This window comes from Suncus etruscus, chromosome 10, assembly GCF_024139225.1.
Source record: "Suncus etruscus isolate mSunEtr1 chromosome 10, mSunEtr1.pri.cur, whole genome shotgun sequence".
NCBI lineage: Eukaryota > Metazoa > Chordata > Mammalia > Eulipotyphla > Soricidae > Suncus > Suncus etruscus.
In genome coordinates, this window is record NC_064857.1 from 101,734,697 (window position 1) to 101,760,217 (window position 25,521).

The 25,521-nt window shown below is 36.1% G+C and overlaps 1 protein-coding gene and 1 long non-coding RNA gene across 2 annotated transcripts in view; both read left to right on the forward strand.

The window, feature by feature from the left end:
- LOC126020538 (uncharacterized) overlaps nucleotides 1–25,521 on the forward strand; it is a 725,825-nt gene that overhangs the window by 293,863 nt on the left and 406,441 nt on the right. The gene's annotated exons all lie outside the window — the stretch shown is intronic.
- CREB5 (cAMP responsive element binding protein 5) overlaps nucleotides 1–25,521 on the forward strand; it is a 426,942-nt gene that overhangs the window by 768 nt on the left and 400,653 nt on the right. Inside the window, exon 2 of the mRNA XM_049781993.1 lies at nucleotides 6,712–6,805. Within this exon, the coding sequence (XP_049637950.1) occupies nucleotides 6,712–6,805 (94 nt within the window). The remainder of the gene's footprint in view (nucleotides 1–6,711; nucleotides 6,806–25,521) is intronic.

Sequence of the window (25,521 nt, forward strand, 5' to 3'; positions counted from 1 at the left end):
CATCTGCTATCTAAAAATATGAGTTTTATTTATTTTTGTTTGGCTTATTGTTTGGGCTCACTTCTAGTTCTACATTCATGGGTCACTTCTGCCAGGGGCTCGGATACCATATGGGATGCTGGGGATTGAGTCTTGGTTGGCTTCATACAAGGCGAGTGCCTTATCTGCTTTACTCTGGTACTGGAAATTAGAGGTTGTTTTTTTTTTTTTTTTGCCACACTCAATGGTGTTCCATGGTTACTCCTGGCTTTGCGCTTAGAAATAGCTCTGAGCAGGCAAGGGGAACCATATGGGATGCCAAAAATCAAACCCGGGTCCTTCCCAAGTCAGCTGCGTGCCAGGCAAACACCCTACCACTGTTCTCTCACGTCAGTCCCTGGAAATCAAAGTTTTATACTTTACCTTTAAAAGTTGATGGTGACTGTTTGGATACTTCTACAGTCTGTACCAGACCTTCAGGTGACAGCACTATGTAGTCCTTGGGAAGTGACACCTTTTATCATTCTCATGCTTTGATCTAAAAAGGAGGACAGGGGAGAGAGATATTGTCCCCATGGATTACACTCTGTTTTTCTAAACAATGCACAATTTCAAGTGGATTCAGTGCCCACTCATCTGTCCATTGAAGTAGGGTATGATTGGCAGTGTGGAATCTTCCTGTCTAGAAATCAAAAATCGTGGAGGCCCTACTTATGATATTTCCCCAGAGTGTTTGTAGGGACTCTGAGAGTCTTCCTGAATGAAGATGCTTTGGACATATAAAATATTGTTATTTTGATGCTGTTTCACCTGCCAGTGACTGAGAAACCAGAGACTTTGGCTTAGATTCTGACAGGTTCTCCTTTGAAAAAATAGGAGAGTTCTAGAAGCCATTGGGGAAAATACTTCTATACTAGGAGTCTCTATTGAAAGTCCAAAAATACTCTTTCAGCCAGTAAAGATAAAATCAGTACCCACTTAGTTTCCTTAAACTGAGATTCCACTGTTCAAAAGGTGAGAAATGGGAATTCAACCTAACTGCCAGAACACTTGTTTTTTATGTGTGAGGATCTGGTTGGATAGCTGGTCCTGCAAGAAATAAACACACAAAAATGAATAACCAAAAGGAAAAAAAATAAATGGAAAAGTATTGTTTTTCTTTGGTGATGAAGATGTGACCTAGTCATATTGAGTTTCAATCAGTCAACACACAAATGGGGTGCCTGCCTACTATGTGCAGAAGACATATAAATCTTGAGTCTAAGCATTAGATCTATAATCAAATGGTGCATCAATCAATTGATTAGTAAATTGCAACCATCCACAAAAAAGCATAAGCATCATTGGGGTTTGTTTGACTTTCCTGGGGGAGGGAAATAGGATCCCCTTGCAGGAAGGAACATTGAAGAAAAATAGGATGCTCAGAAAATTGATCAAAAGCTTCAAAGGGTTCATGATGAATTAGAATTCCAGAAATGCTCAGGGTTGTGAATGAGAGGAGAGCCATTGCGAGAGGAGTGGTTGACAATGTTTAATATTGAGGTATATAATATTTAATACAGAGAGGGGAAAATGGCACATGAGTCACTTAGCTATGTGACAGAACTTTCCAGATTCAGCCCCATTGGCATTTGAAAAAACGTCTGTTGGCTGGGACAGCTAATCAGTGTCTCACAGGATGTTTAGCAGTCTTTCTACTCCCTATCTCAGAAGCATTCCTGGATTGACAAACAAAAATGTCTTCGGTTATTGTCGAAGTTCCCTCTGGGGCAAATTTACTCTTTATTGTCAATGGCTCCTTAATGCTTTGCATTTGGGTTTTAGTGTTTTTTTTCTGTTTGTTTTTTTTTTTTTTCGTTTTGAAAAGACACCTTTTTCCTAATGGTGCTCTCCTACTTTATTTCTGACATTCTATCAGCCAACTTTGTTTATGATTGGAAACAGGTAGAGGATAAATAAAGGCCCACAGACATGTGATCACTGGTGTCTGTCACTGCTGAGCTGGGACAGCTAGAGTTCCTCTGAGCATTGGCTTTGAGCTTGGCAGCCAGGTGCTTGCCAATAATTTCTGAGAAGAGGATGATGGAGGCCTAGTGGCAAGGGATTAATGAGTGAGGAGTGGTAAGGAAGTGGAGGTGGCTACCATAGAGGAGTCTTTCAAGACTGCCAGGGAGTGGTGGAAAGCAGTATCAAAATGGAATCTTGTGAAGGAAGCAACCTGAGAAAGGTTTTTTTTTAGAGACAAGTGTGAAGGACAACTGGAGAGTGGTGAAGATCCTGAAGAGGAGAAGGGGCATGCTTATTCCCTTGAAAGAAGAGAAGCTGTAAGGAGACTCTATGACCGTGCATGTTAGAGGTAGCAATAAAGGTTAGAGGAAATGCATGCTGGATGACCTTGAGCTTTCTTAGTGAAGGTTATTTTTTTGAAGAAGCATAATGGACTCTGAGACAAGTTTGGTTTAACAGAATTCAAGATTTATATACTGTCTTGGTTTTAAGGTTAAATTTCTAATTTTCCCCTCGCACCTTTTGTGTATATAAATATCCAGATAATTCTGGAGCTGGGTGTCACTACTTATTGTGCAACTGTTTCTTTAATATTGATAAGCAATTACAGAAATATGAATGTCTTTCAATTGAAGAAGTTATTAAATGGAGAAAATATAGTAATTACCCAATGAATTCATTTCGAATTGCAAAACAAAACCCAATAAGGTTCTCCTGTTCTGGTTAAAGGAAAAATAATTAGTTATTATGATTATTGCATTTACATTTTAGAACCCAAAAGCTTGCATGGAGGGGAAAGAATTGTAAAGTTGAAATGGAGTCTATATAAATTATTTGTACTTGCATTTATTGGGAATGGTGGATGGATAATCCCTCCTTCTCCTACCCCTGCACCTCAATAAAAATTGTTGCTCTATTATGAATGATCTACAATACCTAGAAAGTTACCATATGTTGTTGCTGAAGAGAAAGAAACTTCTCTAGCTCAATGTTAATTCCACTAGAGCTTCATCTTCCAAGTGAATCAGATTGTTCCAGTGAATCATTTAAGCTCTGCATCTGTTGTAGCTTTTACCATCTTATTTATGTAGAATTTGATGTTATTTTGCTAGTTACAAAAAGTTGTAATGTATTCTCTTTTTTCTTTTGGGAAGTAATTATGATTAACAATAAATTTTATTGGGGGCTACGAAGATAGTACAACTGTTAGGGAGTTTGTCTTGTATGGATCCAAGATGAGTTTGAACCCCCAAATTATATATGATTCCTTGAGACCTGTTAGGAGTGATATTTGAGTGCTGAGCCAGACATTAGCCCTAGGCACAGTTCTTCCTTCTTCACCTCCTCAAAAAAGGATGAAAAACATTTAAGAAATAATTGTTATTTAATATTATGGGGAACAGAGAAGTAGAAGAGAAGGTAGTGCACTTGACTTTCATGCAACCAACCTGGGTTTGGTCTCAGGTGTCCCATATAATCCCCTAAGCCTATCAAAATTTATCCTTGACTGCAGAGGCCAGAGTATTTTCTGAGCACTGCCAGGCATGGCCCCTAAATTGCTTAAAAATAATAAATATTTTGACTAATATTCTATTTTAATGCTATTAACTTATGGAGAAAATAATCTAGTTATAAACTTAAGGGTATTACAATGATGTCTCTTTATCATATATTCCAGAGCAATTTTAAGGTTTTCAATAGATTGACTAGGAAATTTATTTATTTATTTGTTTGTTTATTTACTTGTTTGCTTGTTTATTGGTTTTTGGGCCATATCCAGCAGCACTCAGGGATTACTCCTGGCTCTACGCTCAGAAATTGCTCCTGGCAGGCTCAGGGGACCATATGGGATGCAGAAAATTAAACCCAAGTCTGTCCTGGGTTGGCCACATGCAAGGCAAATGCCCTACCTCCATGCTATCTCTTTATCTCATTTCTCTAATCTACAGTTAGCAATGCCATTTATTTGATATGCTGTCACTAAATGTTATAAAAGACCAAAAGAATAGATGAACCAAGAGCAACTATTTACATGTGATTATAATTGAGATTCTGTGTTTCCAGACTCTGTCATAGTTGCCATGCTTTTTGGATTCTCTCCTCTCCAATCTACATGATAGAAATGACAGTCAAATAAGTTATATTTATTCAAAGAATTACTTGTTAGAATATTCCAGAAGACTTAGTCCAGTGAATTTCTTCATTCTCACCTGTTTACTATTTGTAGAAAAGATTTCTACTATGTTATACAAGGACAATTGAAACTTAAAATAATTTTCTAGAAGGAGTGAGTTTTCTAAAAGGCTTATAAATAAACTCTGAAAAGTTTCACAATTCTTAAAGATTTGGAGATGCTCAGCAGAGTTTATTGTCATTTGTTGGATTTTCACTTTACCTTCATGATGCAGTTACTTTGGGAAGTTCAATCAGGATAGACTAAGATCAGCAGCAAAAACAAACTACACTCAAGCTTCAATGGCTTAAAACATCAAAGACTTCTTGCAGTTGCCCAAGAATTTATTATGATGATAGATTGGCAAAATGTTCTTCATAACCCTTCAGAATTCTGAAATGGGGTTTGGAGCAATAGCACAGCATTTGTCTTGTATGCAACCAACAGCGAAGGACCCAGGATCTATTTCCAGCATCCCATATGGTCCCCCCTAAGCTATTCCCACCCCCCCAAAGCTATTTCTGAGCACAGAGCCAGGAGTAATCCATGAGTGCTGCCTTGTGTGGCCCATAAACAAAAACAAAATTATGAAATGCTCATCATAATCTTATAATAATTTGAGTTTATTAAAGAAACACTATTTCTATGCCATGCTTCAGGGAAGAAGGAGAAATTCTAGAGGGCCATGTGTCAGGAATTAAATGTTCAGATCTGGGTAACATGTCATTTCCATTACAAATGGAATGGGTAGAACTAGTCACATGCCCCTAACCCCAAATTTAAGAAGGTCAGGGAATCCAGTCTTATCATTTGACTCAAAATCAAACAGCTGAAAATATTTTTAAGCATTTTTAACAAACATAATGTTTTTCTTCAAAAGTTGAAGTTAAGTATTGGCTTTTTATACAGTAAATGTATTTGAAATAATTTATCATATTATTGTAAATCACACATATAGTTATAAATATTAGATAACTGGTGGGTAAACTTTTCCTAGACAGAAACATATAATAAACTGTGACAGTGTATATTCATAGATATATACATCAAATAATTAAGCATGAATTTATCTCTTTCCTAATTCTGACATGAATCAAAGTCCTTTCCCTACTTCATGTATTTATTCTACTTATTCTATATTCTAATCTATAAATTATTCTATGAAATCTAGCATATTTATTATGCCTTAAACTAAGATTTACACTAAGAACAATGTAGAATTGTAACTTCCACAAAAGTCGTTCCAAATAGTATTTACAAAACTCTAGTGCTGGTCAGATATAAATCTACTTTCCTATTGTAGATATGATTTTTTCATATGAATTAGTTGACATTTTGTTTCCCTCACTACAGATTATTTGTGATCATTTGTAGTCATTCATCCCCCACTTTTATTTTAGTCATACCCATGATGCTCAGGGGTTACTCTAGCTCTGTAGTTAGAAATGATTTCTGGCAATACTCAATGAAGCATATGGGATCCCAGGAATTGAACCTGGGTCGGCCATGTGCAACACAAGTTTCTACCAACTGTACTATCACTCTGGCACCTTAAACCCTTTTTCTTAAAGGAATAGTATATTTCTGTATATATATAATTTAAATACTGCCATTTTTTATGTAGTTTTTCTTGTTTTATCTTCTTATTAAACACAAAGTTTCAAGTCTCTCCTCAGAAGTGCATCTCTAGCTCCTGAGGAAATGCTGTGTTGATTGATGACATCACAGTTGGCTATATTCAAGAACTGTCTGAAAGTTCAGACTTTTCAAAGAGGTCTGAGGAAAGGAGTGGGGATTTTTAGAGAATAGCAGTTACAAAACCTCCTCTGTCTTGGGCCAGAGTGATAGCATGGCAGTAAGGAGTTTGCCTTGCACACTGCCTATCCAGGTCGGACCTTGGTTCAATCCCCGCATCCCATATGGTCCCCTGAGCCAGGAGCAGTTTCTGAGCACATAGCCAGAAGTAACCCCTGAGCACCACAGGGTGCGGTCCCAAAAGAAATAAAACAGAAACAAAATCAAACAAAACAAAACAAAACAAAACCCTCCTCTGTCTTAATAGTAAGCAGATACATTCTTCTGCAACTGAGTTAAATTCCTAATAAACTGGGGCCGGAGAGGTGGCGCTAGAGGTAAGGTGTCTGCCTTGCAAGCGCTAGCCAAGGAAGGACCACAGTTCGATCCCCCGGCATCCCATATGGTCCCCCCAAGCCAGGAGTGATTTCTGAGCGCTTAGCCAGGAGAATAACCCCTGAGCATCAAACGGGTGTGGCCCAAAAAAACAATAATAAAAAAAAAAAACAGAAAAAACTCCTAATAAACCTTTGCAGAAATAATGATACATACATGGGGGCATAATTCAAAAGGAACATCTCAGAATACTTGCTCAAGTAAAATAATTGAATGGACTCATGATTTTACATTTTTATAATGAACTGTTTTACTTGTTCTATTTATATAAAGATCATTGTTTCTCTCTCTCTGATGGTGAATATAGATGGCATAGCTGAATGAATGCCTTCAATCCTGTTTTTTTTCTGTTTGTCTGACAGCGCTTCCCGACAGAAGATCATCTTATGATTCATAGGCACAAGCATGAAATGACTTTGAAGTTCCCCTCAATAAAAACAGACAATATGATATCAGGTAAGGATCCAATCAGGCAAAGAGACTTTGGGTGATTAGATCAGCCACATGTAGTAACCTGTTTGACTTGTGATGAGATTATTTCCAGTGGAGAATTCTGTGCCTTGAAAGTATTTCTGAGGGATAACAGATTATAGAGACTTGAAATTACAGTGAACAGAAATGCCATCATCTAATGTAGTTTCACTCCAGTGAACAAAACAGCTGCAACATTTGTTTCCCAGGAATGAAATATTTAGGACATGTAACTTGGCTGGACAGAAGTTCTTTTAAAAATCAAACCCTATAATTATTGAAGCAGTAAATATTAATTAAGCATCTAATAATACACATTGTGCTGTTCTGGCTGCCATAGAGGTATATAAATTGATATGATTTCTGATTATGAGGACCTTTTCATCTGAATCTGAATGAAAGAAGACTGCCAATGACATATTCAAAATAGAAATTACAAGAGAAAATGCTGGGCCACATTAGCAGCAAGGGCACTCATTCTAGATGAAGGGAGTCAGTTAATCCTTTCATAGAAACAAAAAGTGATCTATCCCAAACATTAATTAAAAACAATATATGCACACCCACATTCACTGCAGCACTTAGTATATAGCCAGGGAATGGAAACAACCCAAATGTGCAACTACAATAAATAGACCAAGAAGTCATGTTATTGAGAAACTCTATGTCATGAAACATGAGAACCTGGAAGAAATAGACAAATTCTTGAACTCTTATAATCTTACACGTTAAATGAGAATGATCTAGCATATCTAAATAGACTCATAACTACTGAAGAAATTAAAATGATCGTCAAAAGCCTTCCCCAAAACAAAAACTCAGGCCCAGATGGATTCACTAATGAATTCTTCCAAACCTTTCAAGAGGAACTATTACCAATGCTTTTTAGGATCTTCCATGAAACTGAAGAATCAGAAACACTCCCAAATAATTTTTATAAAGCTAAAATCACCTTGATACCAAAACCAGACAGAGATGCTGCAAAAAAGAAAACTACAGACCAATATCCCTGATGAACATAGATGCAAAGATCATCAACAAAATCCTGGCAACTAGGATCTGATGACTCATCAAGAAGGTCATACATCACGACCAAGTAGGTTTCATTCCAGGAATGCAAGGATGGTTTAACATACATAAATCAATCAACATAATATATCATATCAACAAAAAGAAAAATAAAAACTGTATGTATATCAATATATGCAAATAAAGCATTTGATAAGGTCCAACACCCATTCTTGATAAAAACTCTCATCAAGATGGGAATGGAAGAAACTAGTCTTAATATAGTCAAAGCCATCTACCACAAGTTAATGGCAAATATTGTTCTCAATGAAAATAAACTAAAAGCCTTTCCTGTAAAATCTGGTACAAGACAAGGCTGCCCTCTCTCACCACTCCTATTCAACATAGTGCTGGAATTTCTTGCCATAGCAATTAGGTAAGAAAAAGATATCAAGGGAATCCAGATAGGAAAGGAAGAAGTCAAGCTCTCACTGTTTGCAGATATGATACTATATTTAAAAAAAAAAAAACCCAACGACTCTACCAAAAAGCTTCTAGAAACAATATATTCAGTTGGCAAAGGGGCAGGCTACAAAATTAATATGCAAAAATCAATTATCTTTTTATACACCAATAATGACAGAGGAGAAATGAACATTAAAAAAAAAACAATCCCATGCATATTTGTGTCACACAAACTCAAATACCGTGGAGTCAACTTAACTAAAAGGGTGATGGAACTATAAAAAGAAAACTACACAACCCTGCTTCAAGAAATAAAAGAGAACACAAGGAAATGGAGACATATACCCTGTTCATGAATTGGGAGGATTAACATCATTAAAATGGCAATACTATCAGAGCATTGTACAGATTTAATGCAGTTCCACTAAGGATACCCATGACATTCTTCAAAGTGGATCAAATACTCCTGAAGTTCATTTGGAACAATAAAAACTCATGATTAGGTAGAGCTACCCTTGGAAAAGAAATATTGCATCACTTTCCCCAACTTTAAATTGTACTACAAAGCAATAGTCAATAAAACAGCATGATAGTGGAATAAAGATGACCCACAGATGAGTGGAATTGACTTGAGTATTCAGAGAATGTTCTCCAACATGCAATCAGTTAATATTTGATAAGAGGGCATGAAATGCAAAATGGAGCAAGAAAAGCCTCTTCAACAGGTGGTATTGGAACAACTGGTCTGCCGCTTGCAAAAAAGTGAACTCAAACCTCCATCTAACACCATGCACAAAGGTCAAATCCAAATGGATTAAAGGCCTTAATACCAGATTTGAAACCATATGATATATAGAAAAACATGTAGGTAAAACACTCTTGACATTGAAACTAAAGGTATCTTCAAGGAGGAAACATCACTCTTCAAACAAGTGGAAGCTGAGATAAACAGATATGACTATATTAATTTGAGAAGCTTCTGCACCTCAAAGGAAATAGTGACTAGAATACAAAAGCCACCCACAGAATGGGATAAAATATTCACCCAATACCAATCAGATAAGGGGCTAATATCTAACATATACAAGGTACTGACAGAACTTAACAACAACAACAACAAATTCTAACCCCATAAAAAATGGGGAGAAGAAATGAAAAGACACTTTCTCAAAGAAGAAATACAAATGTCCAAAAAGCACATGAGAAAATACTCCACTAAATAACCACTAATCATCAGGGAGATGCAAATCAAAACAACAATGAGGTACCCATCTCATGCCACAGAGACTGGCACACATCACAGTGAACAAAAACAATCAGTGCTGGGATGGATGTGGGGAGAACGGGACTCTGATTCATTAGTCCAGCCTTTATGGAAAACAATATGGATATTCCTCAAAAAATTGGAAATTGGGGCCGGCGAGGTGGCGCTAGAGGTAAGGTGTCTGCCTTGTAAGCGCTAGCAAAGGAAGGACCGCAGTTCGACCCCCTGGCATCCCATATGGTCCCCCAAGCCAGGGGCAATTTCTGAGCGCTTAGCCAGGAGTAACCCCTGAGCATGAAATGGGTGTGGCCCGAAAAACAAAAAAAAAAATAGGAAATTGAGCTCCCCTATGATCCAGCTATACCACTTCTAGGAATATACCCTAGGGACACAAAAATACAACACAAAAATGCCTTCCTCTCACATATATTCATTGCAGTGCTATTTACAATAGACTCTGGAAACAACCAAGATGCCCTTCAACAGAGAATGGTTCAAGAAACTGTGGTATATATACACAATGGAATACTATGCAGCTGTCAGGAGAGATGAAGTTATGAAATTTTCCTATACATGGATGGTCATGGAAACTTTTATGCTGATTGAAATAAGTCAGAGGGAGAGAGATAGACACAGAATAGTCTCACTCATATAATGGTTTTAAGAAAAATAAAAGATATCCTTGAAATAATGCCCAGAGACAATTAGAGATGAGAGCTGGAAGATGAGAGCTGGCTTATAATATGAAGTTCACCACAAAGAGTGGGTGAGTGCATTTATAGAAATAACTACACTAACAACTATCATGACAATATTAATGAGTTAGAGTGGTAGAATGCCTGTCTCAAATACAGGCAGGGGGTGAAGGAGGATGGAGGAAGGCATTGATGGTGGGAATGTTGCACTGATGAAGGGGGGTGTTCTTTTTATGACTGAAACACAGCTATAGCCATGTTTGTAATTATAGTGCTTAATAAAGATATTATTTTGCCAAAAAAAGTCATGGTAGGTATATAAACACAAGGGAATAGTATACAACTATAAAAAGTAATTACATGATGCAATTTTCTGCAGAGTGGATGGAACTGGGTAGGAAATGCAGGGTGATCTCACAAATCTGTGGAATACAGAGAGCTAAAATAGTAACACAGTCAATACTAAACAGTGACAAACTCTTGACCTTGGAGGATAGAACCAATTATCGGACATTGGGGGTTGGGAGAAGGAAGGAGGAAGACCAAACTGAAGGAGAGATAGGGACTTTCTGTTGAAGACATTATGGTGGTGGTAGGGCATAGTAACATATATGTATACATATATACATACATTTATATATATAGAACTTCATAAGCCATAAGTTAAATTAAGCAAAGAAACAAAGCCTGTTTTTAAGAAGTAGATTAAATATGGTAGTACTGAGCACATGTTTGGCAAAAGGATAAGACGTTAATAATATTAGTCAGTCTATTATTTTATTGCCCCTACATTTTGAGAGCTAGGAAATCAATTAGAAGGAATATGGGGCCAACAATAAAGAAACTTGAACTTTGGCCTCTGACACCACCTGTCAGATGACTTGAGCAAAGACCATGCATCTTCAGTGGATCTCTTTAGACTTAAGTTTCTTTTTCAATAAAATGGGATGATTTTGTCCATCTAGTTTATTTCACAGGTTTATCATGAAGATACAATGGAAGAAGGCAAGTGAAAATGTTTCAAAATCTTTAGCAGGTTAATGGAAGCATTTCCTGCTTCCCCTTCTTAGCCTGGAAACAGTTGACTGTACCTATTTCTTCTTGGCATTATGAAAGATAATATGGTCCTGAAAATATTTAAATGATACTAGAAGAGAAATGGTCTGTCCTAGCAGGCCTGACTCATATAATTTTGCATGTCTCTGGCACTTATTTCTTGCAAGTATTTTATTATCACTATCATTAGTAGAGTCTCTATGAGTTTTGTCAGGTTATTATTACAACCATATTTTACTGAAAGAGGTGATGGATCACAAGGAGAGAGAACAGCTTTCTTAAGCTTACTACAAAGGACAAGGAGTTTCTTCATCCCATGATCTTAACCCAGACTTACTTCAGCTGCTGTAGTGTCAGGTATCATCAGTTCTCCTCCATCATCCAAGGTCCCTATGACAGAACCTTCACACAAATCTGCCTGTATCTGGACAATAATGTGGATACACTGAGGCTCAGAGAGTCTTTTAGTATTAAGGAGCCTCTTCCTTTCCCTCTATTTCCTTTTGTCTTCTCAGTTCTTTGGGCAAACTCTCCAGAAACAGTTTTGTCATTCCTTAAATCTAGAAACAAAAAGGTAGAAGCTCCAATTTGTAAAGATTATAAAAACTTAGAAAAGGGACTGGAGAGATAGCACAGTAGTAACATGTTTGCCTTATATGCAGCTGACTCTGATTCTAGCTTTGGTCCTTAGTATGGTCCCCATATGAGTATGGCCTGGGCTGACCCCTAAAGTCAGAAGTCAGGAATTAGGAGTAAATGCTGAGCACAGTCAAATGTGGCCCCCAAACCAAAATGATTATAATAATGAAAATAAAAATTTAGAAATTTAGCAAGGATGTCCTTCATTTAAAAATATCATTTATTTTTGTATAACTTATTTTACTGAAACCATTGTGATTTACAAAGTCATTCATAATAAATATCATTTACTTTTATTTTGTTTCTAATGGATTTTCAAAATTGGCAATCTGGAGTTGGTTAGGGATTGGGAGATAAGGGTAAGGGAATGGTAAATTATGTGGACATTTTGTCACTTTCATTAAAAGTGTCCATTCAGTCAGGTGTCTTAGAGAGTTCTACCAGGATCCCTATATTCATCTCAGGGTCAGGAGAAAGTCGTATCTGCGGACACTCCTATCTACTGCCTACAAACAGGTTTTCAACTAAGCACTTGCAGTCTTTGAATTGTTCTTAATCCCTGGAGAGTGGAGGCTGTTGCTGCCAATAATTGGCAGTGCCAGGTGGAAAATGATGGAGAGAAAAGTCACTCATTTTCATGTGCCATACTTGGAATGAGAAAATTAAAAGATGCACATGAGAAAAACAGCATGAATAAAATGCTGACATTATTTCTTTGGCTTTATTGCATTTTATGTTGAAGATGGTCTAAGGCGATTTTATACTTCTAGTGAAATTAAACAGTTTTTATTTTAACTTGCTACTCACATTCTTGTTAGTCTTAGAATTTTCCTGATGGAGTGTAATATAGAAATCAGTCCAACTGAGGTTTATTCAGTGTAATACACTAACATGTACACTTATTTGCTTTGATATTTTGCTCTAGGAAGTTCTTCAATATATATTTATCTCAAACCTCATTTTCTAGTTATGGCATATTATATTGTGATTACAGTATGACTGAGTTTATTCAGTCTTAAAAATCCTTGAGGTGATTTTTCTAGTTTGAATATTTTAAATTTCAATATTGATGTTTCAATATTTTGCCAGTTTGAAGTAGATGTTATGGAAATAATTTTAATCAAATGCCAACTCATCAGTTATTAAAACAAAAATCTTCATGTCCTTCTTGGGCCATAATTTTGTCAAGCATATTGCACTAATTTTTATTTAAATAGAATTTTCAATAAATTTTAAATTATTTCAATAAATTTTTATTTATTTTAACTAAGATGAATTATTCAGATGAATTAAAACCGATATTAAGAAGATATGGGACGGAGAGATAGTACAGGGTGAAGAGGATTGACTTGTGTGTGCCTAACACTTGATTGATCTCTGGCACCACACTAGAAATGACCACTGAACACAGAGCTGTTAGAAAGTCCCTGAGTACCACTAGGTGTGGCCCAATACTTCTCTCAAAAGACCATAAACTATGATAAGTATGTTCATTATTAATTTCTGAATGTTTGGTTAACTTGTATTTTAGAAATTTTATAGTTAGAGAAGCCATTAAGATGCCACAGATAAACTTTCCAGGAATAAATATCCTTGCAGTTTTAAGATCTGAAATAATTTCATAGCTTTGCCATAAAGTTCTTTTATTGAGGTTAGGTAGAATTTACTACTCAAACTGATTGAAAATTGTTTTTGACATGCTGCAATATAGGATAATAAAAGTGAAGCTATGATATGTTATTAAGATGAGTCTACCCTTATACACAGAGAGTAAACACAAAATTTCTCATTCAAAACTACAATATTAGTAGGCAATGAATGGGTTGTAGTGCTGGATATAAACAAAGACTTTCCTAATTGTTGTTCGGGTAGAAGTTTATTCTCTAGTGAAGAAAATTGTAATGTTGAAAGGTTTTCAGGACCAACTTCAAAATGAGAACATGTTAGTGACATCACAACTCCATACTAATTATGAAATTAGCAATTAATATATAAAACATATATGCTTAATTAAAAAGTTATCAAATTGCAATATTAGAGGCAGAGATGTTTGAATCAATTTTATTTTATTACTTTTTTTAAATAACAGAAGCTAGATTATTTTGACTCAAGAATCTTAGCTTTTGTTTTGGACTCTATAATACATTGAGCTTCAGAAGAAAATTCTATACAGATTCCAACATTTTTGGTTTGAATCTATTTTAGTGATATTATGCTTAGACAAGCAGGAAATTTCAAATTTTACCCAGTCAGACATCTCTACTCCTCGTTCTTCACAGCATCCCTATTTCTGTACATAAAAATTGAATGGTAATTAACACGTAACTTTATAGGTGAACCAAAAACATACTATTCTAAGAGAACTTTGTATTTGTGTGAAAGAGATTGTAAGAGAGAGAAAGAGAGACTGATAGGTTGCTGCGAGAATATGGTAGAAACCTTGACATAGAAATTTGTGAATCTTACTTCGTGAAAGGCAAAGCAAAGTTTTAGAGTCTTGCAGATGTTTCCCCAAAAGGTAAAACTGAATCAATGTCTCAGATGAAATGCCTGGGAAAGTCATGCCTCCTAGATCTAGCCATCCCGACGCTAAGTATCACAGTTCAGTAATGCAGCAGGCAATGCAATTAAGACAGGCACCAGCTGAGAAATAGAAAGAGGAGCTGCACTTGTTTCTCTATGACCATTTCTTCATTTATTTAATAAATATGTACTGGATACATGAAAGGATCCTAGAGTAGTTGATTCTGGAGATACTACTCTAAGCAAGATCCAAAATCTTTCATCATGGAACTTGCTATACTCCATTGAGGTAAAACAAATGAGAGATGATAAGAACAAAAATAAATAAGAAAATACCACATAGTGAGACGTGCTCTGATGAAAACGAAGTTTTATAATGTGACCCAACTGAACTACACATTGATGAATGAGTTCAGAAAAACTTATTTTGCATGGATGACATTTTAATCATTACATTGTGGGATCAAAGGTTTTTTCTTCTTTGTGACTGAGTGTGGTAAGACCAGAAGTGGAAGAACCACTTGACCAAATGTGATACAAGTACAAGTGATTGTATCTAGAGATGATAAGTCCAGAAGAAGCAAGTGAGATTGACTTCCTCATTCCTTCTTATTTTCATCTGAGAAGGAATTATAATGTAATGGCCAATCTAAGTCCTTTGAAACCCAACTTTGTCTCTGGATAAAGTGTGGAATGAGGGCCTACCTCTAATTTACAACTGACCATGATGGTAAAGCAAGAGTGTGATTCAATGAAACAGAACATTTGTTTTGAAAAGATTAATCTTAATTGTCCAATTGTAGAATTAGAATCTATTGCTCATGGCTCTTAACTATAAGCCTTACTTGATGATCCATTTTAATAGGGGCATGACATACCTCCCTCATTTTCTAGAATGAGATATGATATTAAAGAATCCAGCTGAGTAAATAACTAAGCTACACAAATGTCCATCCTTACCTCCTTCTTGGCAATTTCATCGATGGCAATGGGTCCTAGTAACTTCTGTTTGCCATGTGTTCATGGAATGGTGGGAGAAAGAGATGGTTTTACAGGAGATAACAACTTTATAATATATTACCATGTATTGACTTACCTTTTAAAGAAATATTTTTTTAAATAATTGATTTACCTTCTGCCTGTAGCTATGCCTCATGTTTTATAAACATGTTTATTGAATCCTGTATACTTCCTTTTTTATTTATAAGGTAACAATATTAAGAGGACAAGCAGTTTGTCCTAGATCCTAATTCATGAGTTTCTTGTTGTAAATATAAATCTAGATTTGTGAGCTATGTATACCAACAACATAATTGGCTTTTAAATTTATGGTTGGATATAAAGTTATTAACTACTCCTCTGTATTATTGGCTTATGTTTTCAATAATAATCAAATGAAAAAATAGTGAAAAGTTTTTAAAAGACATTATATTAATATTTAGCATATAGAAGAAGAAACACTTTTAATTACTTTATTTGAACACCATGGGTTACAAGGCTGTTCATAATACAGTTGGGTTTTCTTTTCATAGTTACAAAGTTGTTCATGATTGAGTTTCAGTCTTACAGTATCCAACATCCTTTACCAGTGGACATTTCCTGCTACTAATGTCCCATGCTTCCTTTCTGTCCTTCTTTATGCTCTCTCTCCTTCTTGCCCCACACAGTAGTTACTTTTCTTCTATCTTTCCCTTTCTCTAACTCTTTCCTTTATTTTTTCCTTTGTAGACACTGTGGTTTGCAATGTTATTACTGAAGGGATATTATGTATACCACTTTATCTCCTTTTAGCACCCAGTTCTTGTCAAGAGAGTATTTCCAACTATCACTGTAATGATAGAGGTAATGAAGTGGTCTCTTCCCCTGCACTCCCCTGGTATATGTGGCATGCTTTCTACAATGGAGTGGTTCTCCTGGCCCTTGTCTCTATTTTCTCTGGATATTATTACTATACTATCTTATTTTTACATTCCACAGATGAGTTAAATCATTCTTTCTCTATTCCTCTCCCTCTGACTCATTTTTTCAGAATACTATTTATATCCATTTATGTATATCAAACCTGAGGAAAATGTAGGCAGAACACTCCATGACATTTTAAGGATGAAACACCATTGATCAGGCAAGTAGAAGCAAAGAATAAACAAATGAGACTACATTAAACTAAGAAGCTTCTGTACTTAAAAGGAAATAATGACTAGGATACAAAAACTACTCACAGAATGGGAGAGACTATTCACCCAATACTCATCTGATAAGGGGTTAACATCTAAGATATCTAAAGCACTGGTAGAACTTAGCAAGAATAAAAACCATGTAAACCCACCCAAGACTAGGAAGAAAACCTGAACAGACATTTCTTCAAAGAAGAAACAATAATGGTCAAAAGGCACATGAAAAAAGTGGTCTAGATCACTAATGATCAGGGATATAAATCAAAACAATGAGATATCACCTTACACCACAAAGACTGGCACACATAGAAGAACAAACATGGATGCAGGGTGAAAGGTACTCTTCACAGCTAGTGGAGATGATGACTGTTCCAGCCTTTTTGAAAAACAATATGGATATTTCTCAAAAAAAATAGAAATTGAGCTTCCATATGATCCAGCAATACCACTTACAGGAATTTGAAAAACACAGTGCAGAAAAGCCCTCTACATTCTTATTTTCGTTGCAGCACTATTCACAATAGCCAGAATCTGGAATCAACCCAGAGCTTGAGAACAGATGGGTGAGTAAAGAAATACTGGTACACCAACATAATGAAACACTATGCAGCTATTAGAAAAAATGAAGTCAAGAATTGTCTATGTTGTCATTTGCTTTGATTTTGGGCCACACTTGGGCTCAGAACTTGATTATTTCTGGCTCTATTCTGAAAGATCATTTCTGCTGGGGACTGGGGACCTTTTGCAGTTTCAGGGATTTAATTGGAATCAGTATGTGCAAGATAAGAAACAAACTCATACTATCTCTCTGGTCACCCAAGAGTTAGTTTAAAATCCAATTGTAATCATGGTACTTAAATAAAGATATTTTAAAAATAAAATAAAATAAAATAAAAATAAAATGCAATTTTTTGTCTATGATGACAAATATAATATAACTTATTTATTTTACCAATTGCTTTAATTGTCAGTAACTTATTCTCAATTTTGACTGCTTGATAAAAAATATAACTTTAAATAACACATCTGGATATCTTACTTTTTTTTTTTTTTTGGTTTTTGGGCCACACCCGGCAGTGATCAGGGGTTACTCTTGGCTGTCTGCTCAAAAATAGCTCCTGGCAGGCACGGGGGACCATATGGGACACCAGGATTCGAAGCAACCATCTTTGGTCCTGGATCGGCTGCTTGCAAGGCAAACGCCATTTTGCTATCTCTCCGGGCCTTATCTTAGAACTTTTGCTATGAAATATTCTTTTTATATGTGAATACCTACCTGGCTTTCCCTCTTTTATCTGAAAACCAGTATTTCTTAACAGAGCCTGTCAGGCAACTATGAGTTAATTGGAAACCTTATGGTTGAATTTCCATGAGAGTAAACTGCTATCTTAGATCTCTTCATTCACTTGGCTAACAAGGTTTTGTTATCCTTGGATTAATAATCCACTCTTACAGAAAAAACTCTCTAAAGCATATTATAATTGTGGCTTGATTGCTTTCAGATTGAGGATTTCTTATGGCAAACACAAGTAAGTGTGGAATATCTACTTTAATTTAAAACTTAATCTATGTATACTAGAGTCAAGTGTTGTAGAGAAATGCTTAATGGAACATTTTCTGGTTGACTTTCAGCACTAGTTCTGGGGTTTTCTACCTAGGTTATCAATGGCTTCCACTATATGAGAATGTGTCCCAACTCTTTAATGCCCAGGATTACCTTAGTCATGCTCAGTTTTACATGCCTTTTATGGCTGTTTTATAGTCCATCTTAGCCTTAGTGTGTGCCATGGGACAGATGCGGAGAGATAGTATTGTCAGCATTACTGAGAGTACCCTCTTTACTATTATTGTGTATTTATGCTCAACCAAAACCACATTTATTGCAATAAAGTTTGTCCAAAATTCTACAGAAATTTCTCAGTTTTTAGAGGCGATTGCTTTTATGAAGAACTATATGTCTTTAAATTTTAATGTTAAGTTATAATACTGCTATAGTAAGATCCAGGCTATGGTTCAGCAAATATGTTTTAAAGAAAGCATTTGGTGAAAACCTATAGAATAAAGGTAATTATTAAAGATATCTAAGAAAAATATTCTTTTTGTAAATATCCTCACTCTTATTTAAATAAATGTGCTTATTCCAATATTTTTCTCTATTGATTTGGACAACTCTTAGGAAATCCCACATTTTGCTGTTGAAAATGAGTTATGCCAATAACAAAAATGCAATCCATTGCCTTTGAAAATATACAATGATTAAAATGATAACTTATATGAACTAATTTTTATAACTTATTTGAAATATGAGTTTTTATAGTATTGATAGTCATTGCAATTTAATGTAAATAATATAAAATAACTTAGCATGGATCTATAATAATCCTTTATATGAGACTATCAGAATTACTGAGAAAAAAGTTTTTCTTTGATAGGAATGCTGCTTTTCCTTTCCTTTTATTTATTTATTTTAAATATCTTTATTTAAGCACCTTGACTACAGACATAATTGTAGGTGAGTTTCAGTCATATAAAGAGCACCCTCCTTCACCAGTGTAACATTCCCATCACCAATGCCCCCATCTCCCTTTTCACCTCACCTTTTCTTTTCTGTCAAGGAAAATGAAACATAGACAAGCATATACCTTAATTACAGCTCTGAACTTGAGTAAGGTAGCAACCTATTATTAAATAGTTTAGAGCAGACTAAACATTTTTCCCAAAAAGAATCAAGTTTCAGGTATTAGCTTCTTGGTGCATTTAAACTTTGGAATAATCTCACCTCCTGGGGCTGAGGTACATGATGGCAGATAGATGATAGGCAGATTAGAAACCTTCAAGAGAGGTTTGTTTTCTTTTCTAATAGTTCTAGTCATATACTCACTGTACTGACAAGATGGAACATAGAGCAGACTTTTCTTTTGTATAATGGATGGGTATTTTCCCAATACCAACTTCAACTATATTGCTTGTAAGAACACAAGTCATGTTGCTTCTCTCCATGGCTAGTATTTTTTTACCCAACTTTTCAAATTCCATGAAAAGAGATTTCTTTTTTGTTTGTTTGTTTGTTTGTTTTGTTTTGGGCCACACCGGCTATGCTCAAGGGTTACTCCTGGCTCTTTACTCAGGAATTGCTCTTGGTGGTACATGGAGGACCATTTGGGTTGTTGGGGGATTGAATCCAGGTTGGCAGACGTGTGAAAGGCAGACGTCCTACCTGTTGGCCCAAGTGGTCTCCTTTTATTTTATTTTTTAAGAAGCAGACTTACATTATAGGAATAGAATGTAATAATTGAAATATGATAAACATTTCAAAGGATTTTCCAAATCCTTTTGAATCCAATCTCTCGTGTAAGATTGTTTCTTTAAAAAAAAATGGCCCGTGGTAAATGAAAAGAGTAAAGGAAGACTCAGATTTATTACTTGCACTAACCCATGATATCTGGGATTTCTGAGAACCTGATATTCTGCTTGCAAACTTTCTACAGGAAAGGGACATAGCCACAGAAATTTACAAAGAATGACAAATTGTTTTTAACTTAACTCAAGTTCAAACTCAAAGTTCTACCCTTTTTAGATGACTTGTCACTTTCTATAATTTAGAAGGCCTTTGGTGAAGTGGAATCTTCACCAAAGAAAGAGAAGCAAATATCTTTACAGGATCATATTTGCTCTTAATCCCTATTAGAACCAATTCCTGTAAGTCCCAGAGTGTGGCCTTTTGCTCTTGAATACACTGTAGGACATGTAGGTTATTATCCCCCAATACCAAAAATGAAGGAACAGACTATTATTTAGGACCTAGAAATCATTGCTACTGTAGTGGGAGCTTACAAAATTTTAAATTTATGGCCATGGATCTTGTCCATTAATTCAGGTATGACATCAGCAAGAAGAATCACTTGGCAGATATTCATGGGCTGAGAAACTCTGCCTTCCTTATTTAAGCTGAAGAGGGTTTCATCTGTCTCCCTTTTTGAAGATTTGCACATTTCCTGGCTTACTTGGAACCGGTACCACGTGGGATCAAAGACAACTTGAGGCCCTGTATTAATTCTAATAAACATTGAAACATAAGTTAAAGTCCATTTTCTTATTTCAATTGAAAACTGGATGGTGGCTCAGTCACAAGAAAAAAGTTAATTAAAAATTAGCACTAATGCGTCTTATCTTTTGAAATATAAATATGCACTAGTTTTTCTCCTTACATCATAGAATAACAATAAAAATATAATTACATTTATCATCTTTTGGGTCACTTTCTAAATTTTCTACTCTGGGAGTCAAAGAGAACCAGCTGTCTTAACGGTGATGGCGCCCTTATCCTAAATTTTGATTTTCATATTGTTTAGGAGAAATCCATAATCAACAGGATGTTATTATTCTACTGCCAGACTCCTTTACTCCCCTTTGCTGGCATCTGTGGGTGTGTGCTCTTTTCTGGAAAGAAACTTGCTTTAGAGGAGAGAGAAATTTTTCTTGATTGTCCTCAACTGGCATGCTCCTGAAATGCTAGCCTGAATTTGATATCATGGAGTCAAGAGTTCAGGATTCAAAAGGAGTCTATTGGGATTATTGTTCTCTGTAACTGGAATCATTACTCTAACAAAGAAACATAGATAAATGAAATCTCGAATACAAAATTCCTGCTTATAACAACTAGTCTCTATATATTTATAGTTTGGTTATATGATGTTATATTTTGCTAGTTGCCAAACACTCCTATAAGAGAATAGGAAGTTTATAGGATTGAAATGGAGTTTGATATAAAGTATTAAAAGAATTCCTGGGTCCAGAAAACAGTGGGTAGGGTGTTTGCTTTGACATGAGTGGCCCAGGTTCAGTTCTTAGCATTCCATATGGTAGGTCCTCTGAGCCTGCCAGGAGTAATTTTTTAGTGCAGAGACAGAGTATCCCCAGAGCATTGCCCGGTGTGGCCCCAAATTAAACAAATAAGAACCAAATAAACAAACAAAAAGAATTCCCATGTTGTTCAAAAGAATTATGGGTTAGTAGGATTGTCACTTTCCAGCACAATTATGTACTAGGTTTCTTCTTTTTTTATTTTCTTTATTTAAACACCTTGATTACATACATGATTGTGTTTGGGTTTCAGTCATAAAATGAACACCACCCATCACCAGTGCAACATTCCCATCACCCAAGTCCCAAATCTCCCTCCTCCCCACCCAACCCCCGCCTGTACTCTAAACAGGCTCTACATTTCCCTATACATTCTCAATATTAGGACAGTTCAAAATGTAGTTATTTCTCTAACTAAACTCATCACTCTTTGTGGTGAGCTTTCTGAGGTGAGCTGGAACTTCCAGCTCTTTTCTCTTTTGTGTCTGAAATTTATTATTGCAAGAATGTCTTTCATTTTTCTTAAAACCCATAGATGAGTGAGACCATTCTGCGTTTTTCTCTCTCTCTCTGACTTATTTCACTCAGCATAATAGATTCTGTGTACATCCATGTATAGGAAAATTTCATGACTTCATCTCTCCTGACAGCTGCATAATATTCCATTGTGTATATGTACCACAGTTTCTTTAGCCATTCGTCTGTTGAAGGGCATCTTGGTTGTTTCCAGAGTCTTGCTATGGTAAATAGTGCTGCAATGAATATAGGTGTAAGGAAGGGATTTTTGTATTGTATTTTTGTGTTCCTAGGGTATATTCCTAGGAGTGGTATAGCTGGGTCGTATGGGAGCTCGGTTTCCAGTTTTTGGAGGAATCTCCATATTGCTTTCCATAAAGGTTGAACTAGATGGCATTCCCACCAGCAGTGGATAAGGGTTCCTTTCTCTCCACATCCCCGCCAGCACTGTTTGTTCTCATTCTTTGTGATGTGTGCCATTCTCTGTGGTTTGAGGTGGTATCTCATTGTTGTTTTGATTTGCATCTCCCTGATGATTAGTGATGTGGAGCATTTTTCCATGTGTCTTTTGGCCATTTGTATTTCTTCTTTGTCAAAGTGTCTGTTCATTTCTTCTCCCCATTTTTTGATGGGGTTAGATGTTTTTTTCTTGTAAATTTCTGTCACTGCCTTGATATTTTGGAGATTAGCCCCTTGTCTGATGGGTATTGGGTGAATAGATTCTCCCACTCAGTGGGTGGCTCTTGTATCCTGGGCACTATTTCCTTTGAGGTGCAGAAGCTTCTCAACTTAATATATTCCCATCTGTTAATCTCTGTTTTTACTTGCTTGGAGAGTGCAGTTTCCTCCTTGAAGATGCCTGTAGTCTCAATGTCCTGGAGAGTTTTGCCTATGTGTTGTTCTATATATCTTATGGTTTGGGGTCTGATATAGAGGTCTTTAATCCATTTGGATTTTACCTTCATACATGATGTTAGCTGGGGGTCTTAGTTCAATTTTTTGCAAGTGGCTAGCCAGTTGTGCCAACACCACTTGTTGAAGAGGCTTTCCTTGCTCCATTTAGGATTTCCTGCTCCTTTATCAAAAATTAGGTGATTGTATGTCTGGGGAACATTTTCTGAGTATTCAAGCCTATTCCACTGATCTGAGGGTCTGTCCTTATTCCAATACCATGCTGTTTTGATAACTATTGCTTTGTAGTAAAGTTTAAAGTTGGGGAAAGTAATTCCTCCCATATTCTTTTTCCCAATGATTGCTTTAGCTATTCTAGGGTGTTTATTGTTCCAAACAAATTTCAAAAGTGCCTGATCCACTTCTTTGAAGAATGTCATAGGTATCTTTAGAGGGATAGCGTTGAATCTGTATAATGCCTTGGGGAGTATTGCCATTTTGGTGATGTTAATCCTGCCAATCCATAAGCAGGGTATGTGTTTCCATTTCCGCGTGTCCTCTCTTATTTCTTGGAGCAGAATTTTATAGTTTTCTTTGTATAGGTCCTTCACATTTTTAGTCAAGTTGATTCCAAGATATTTGAGTTTGTGTGGCACTATTGTGAATGGGGTTGTTTTCTTAATGTCCATTTCTTCCTTATTACTATTGGTGTATAGAAAGGCCATTGATTTTTGTGTGTTAATTTTGTAGCCTGCCACCTTGCTATATGAGTCTATTGTTTCTAGAAGCTTTTTGGTAGAGTCTTTAGGGTTTTCTAAGTAGAGCATCATGTCATCTGCAAACAGTGAGAGCTTGACTTCTTCCTTTCCTATCTGGATTCCCTTGATATCTTTTTCTTCCTTAATCACTATAGCAAGTACTTCCAGTGCTATGTTGAATAGGAATGGTGAGAGAGGACAGCCTTGTCTTGTGCCAGAATTTAGAGGGAAGGCTTTTAGTTTTTCTCCATTGAGGATAATATTTGCCACTGGCTTGTGGTAGATGGCCTTAACTATATTGAGAAAGGTTCCTTTCATTCCCATCTTGCTGAGAGTTTTGATCAAGAATGGGTGTTGGACCTTGTCAAATGCTTTCTCTGCATCTATTGATATAATCATTTGGTTTTTATTTTTCTTGTTGTTGATGTTGTGTATTATGTTGATAGACTTACGGATGTTAAACCATACTTGCATTCCTGGGATGAAACCTACTTGATCGTAGTGGATGATCTTCTTAATGAGGTATTGAATCCTATTTGCCAGGATTTTGTTGAGGATCTTTGCATCTGCATTCATCAGCGATATTGGTCTGTAATTTTCTTTTTTCGTAGCATCTCTGTCTGGTTTAGGTATTAGGGTGATGTTGGCTTCATAAAAGCTGTTTGGAAGTGTTTCCGTTTGTTCAATTTCATGAAAGAGTCTTGCCAGGATTGGTAGTAGTTCCTCTTGGAAAGTTTGAAAGAATTCATTAGTGAATCCATCTGGGCCTGGGCTTTTGTTTTTGGGCAGACTTTTGATTACCATTTTTATTTCATCAATGGTGATGGGGGTGTTTAGATATGCTACATCCTCTTCCTTCAACTGTGGAAGATTATAAGAGTTCAAGAATTTATCCATTTCTTCCAGGTTCTCATTTTTAGTGGCATAGAGTTTTTCAAAGTAGTTTCTGATTACCCTTTGAATCTCTGTCATATCAGTAGTGATCTCTCCTTTTTCATTCCTGATACGAGTTATCAAGTTTCTCTCTCTCTCTTTCTTTGTTAGGTTTGCCAGTGGTCTATCAATCTTGTTTATTTTTTCGAAGAACCAACTTCTGCTTTCGTTGATCTTTCGGATTGTTTTTTGGGTTTCCACTTCGTTGATTTCTGCTCTCAGCTTTGTTATTTCCTTCTGTCTTCCTATTTTTGGGTCCTTTTGTTGAGCACTTTCTAGTTCTATTAGCTGTGTCATTAAGCTACTCAGGTAAGCTCCTTCTTCCTTCCTGATGTGTGCTTGCAAAGCTATAAATTTTCCTCTCAGTACTGCTTTTGCTGTGTCCCATAAGTTCTGATTGTTTGTGTCTTTATTGTCATTTGTTTTCAGGAACCTTTTGATTTTCTTCCTGATTTCATCTCGGACCCACTGGTTATTGAGTATGAGGCTGTTTAACTTCCAGGTGTTAAAGTGTTTCTTCTGAGTCCCTTTGGAGTTCACAAATAATTTCAGAGCCTTGTGGTCAGCGAAGGTAGTCTGCAAAATTTCTATCCTCTTGATATTATGGAGGTATGTTTTATGTGCCAGCATGTAGTCTATCCTAGAAAATGTCCCATGTACATTGGAGAAGAATGTGTATCCAAGTTTCTGGGGATGGAGTGTCCTATATATATCCACTAGGCCTCTTTCTTCCATTTCTCTCCTCAGGTCTAGTATATTATTGTTGGGTTTCAGTCTGGTTGACTTATCCAGTGTTGACAAACAGTGTTGATGTCCCCCACAATTATTGTGTTGTTATTAATATTGTTTTTCAGATTTGTCAACAGTTGTTTTAAATATTTTGCTGGCCCCTCATTTGGTGCATATATGTTTAGGA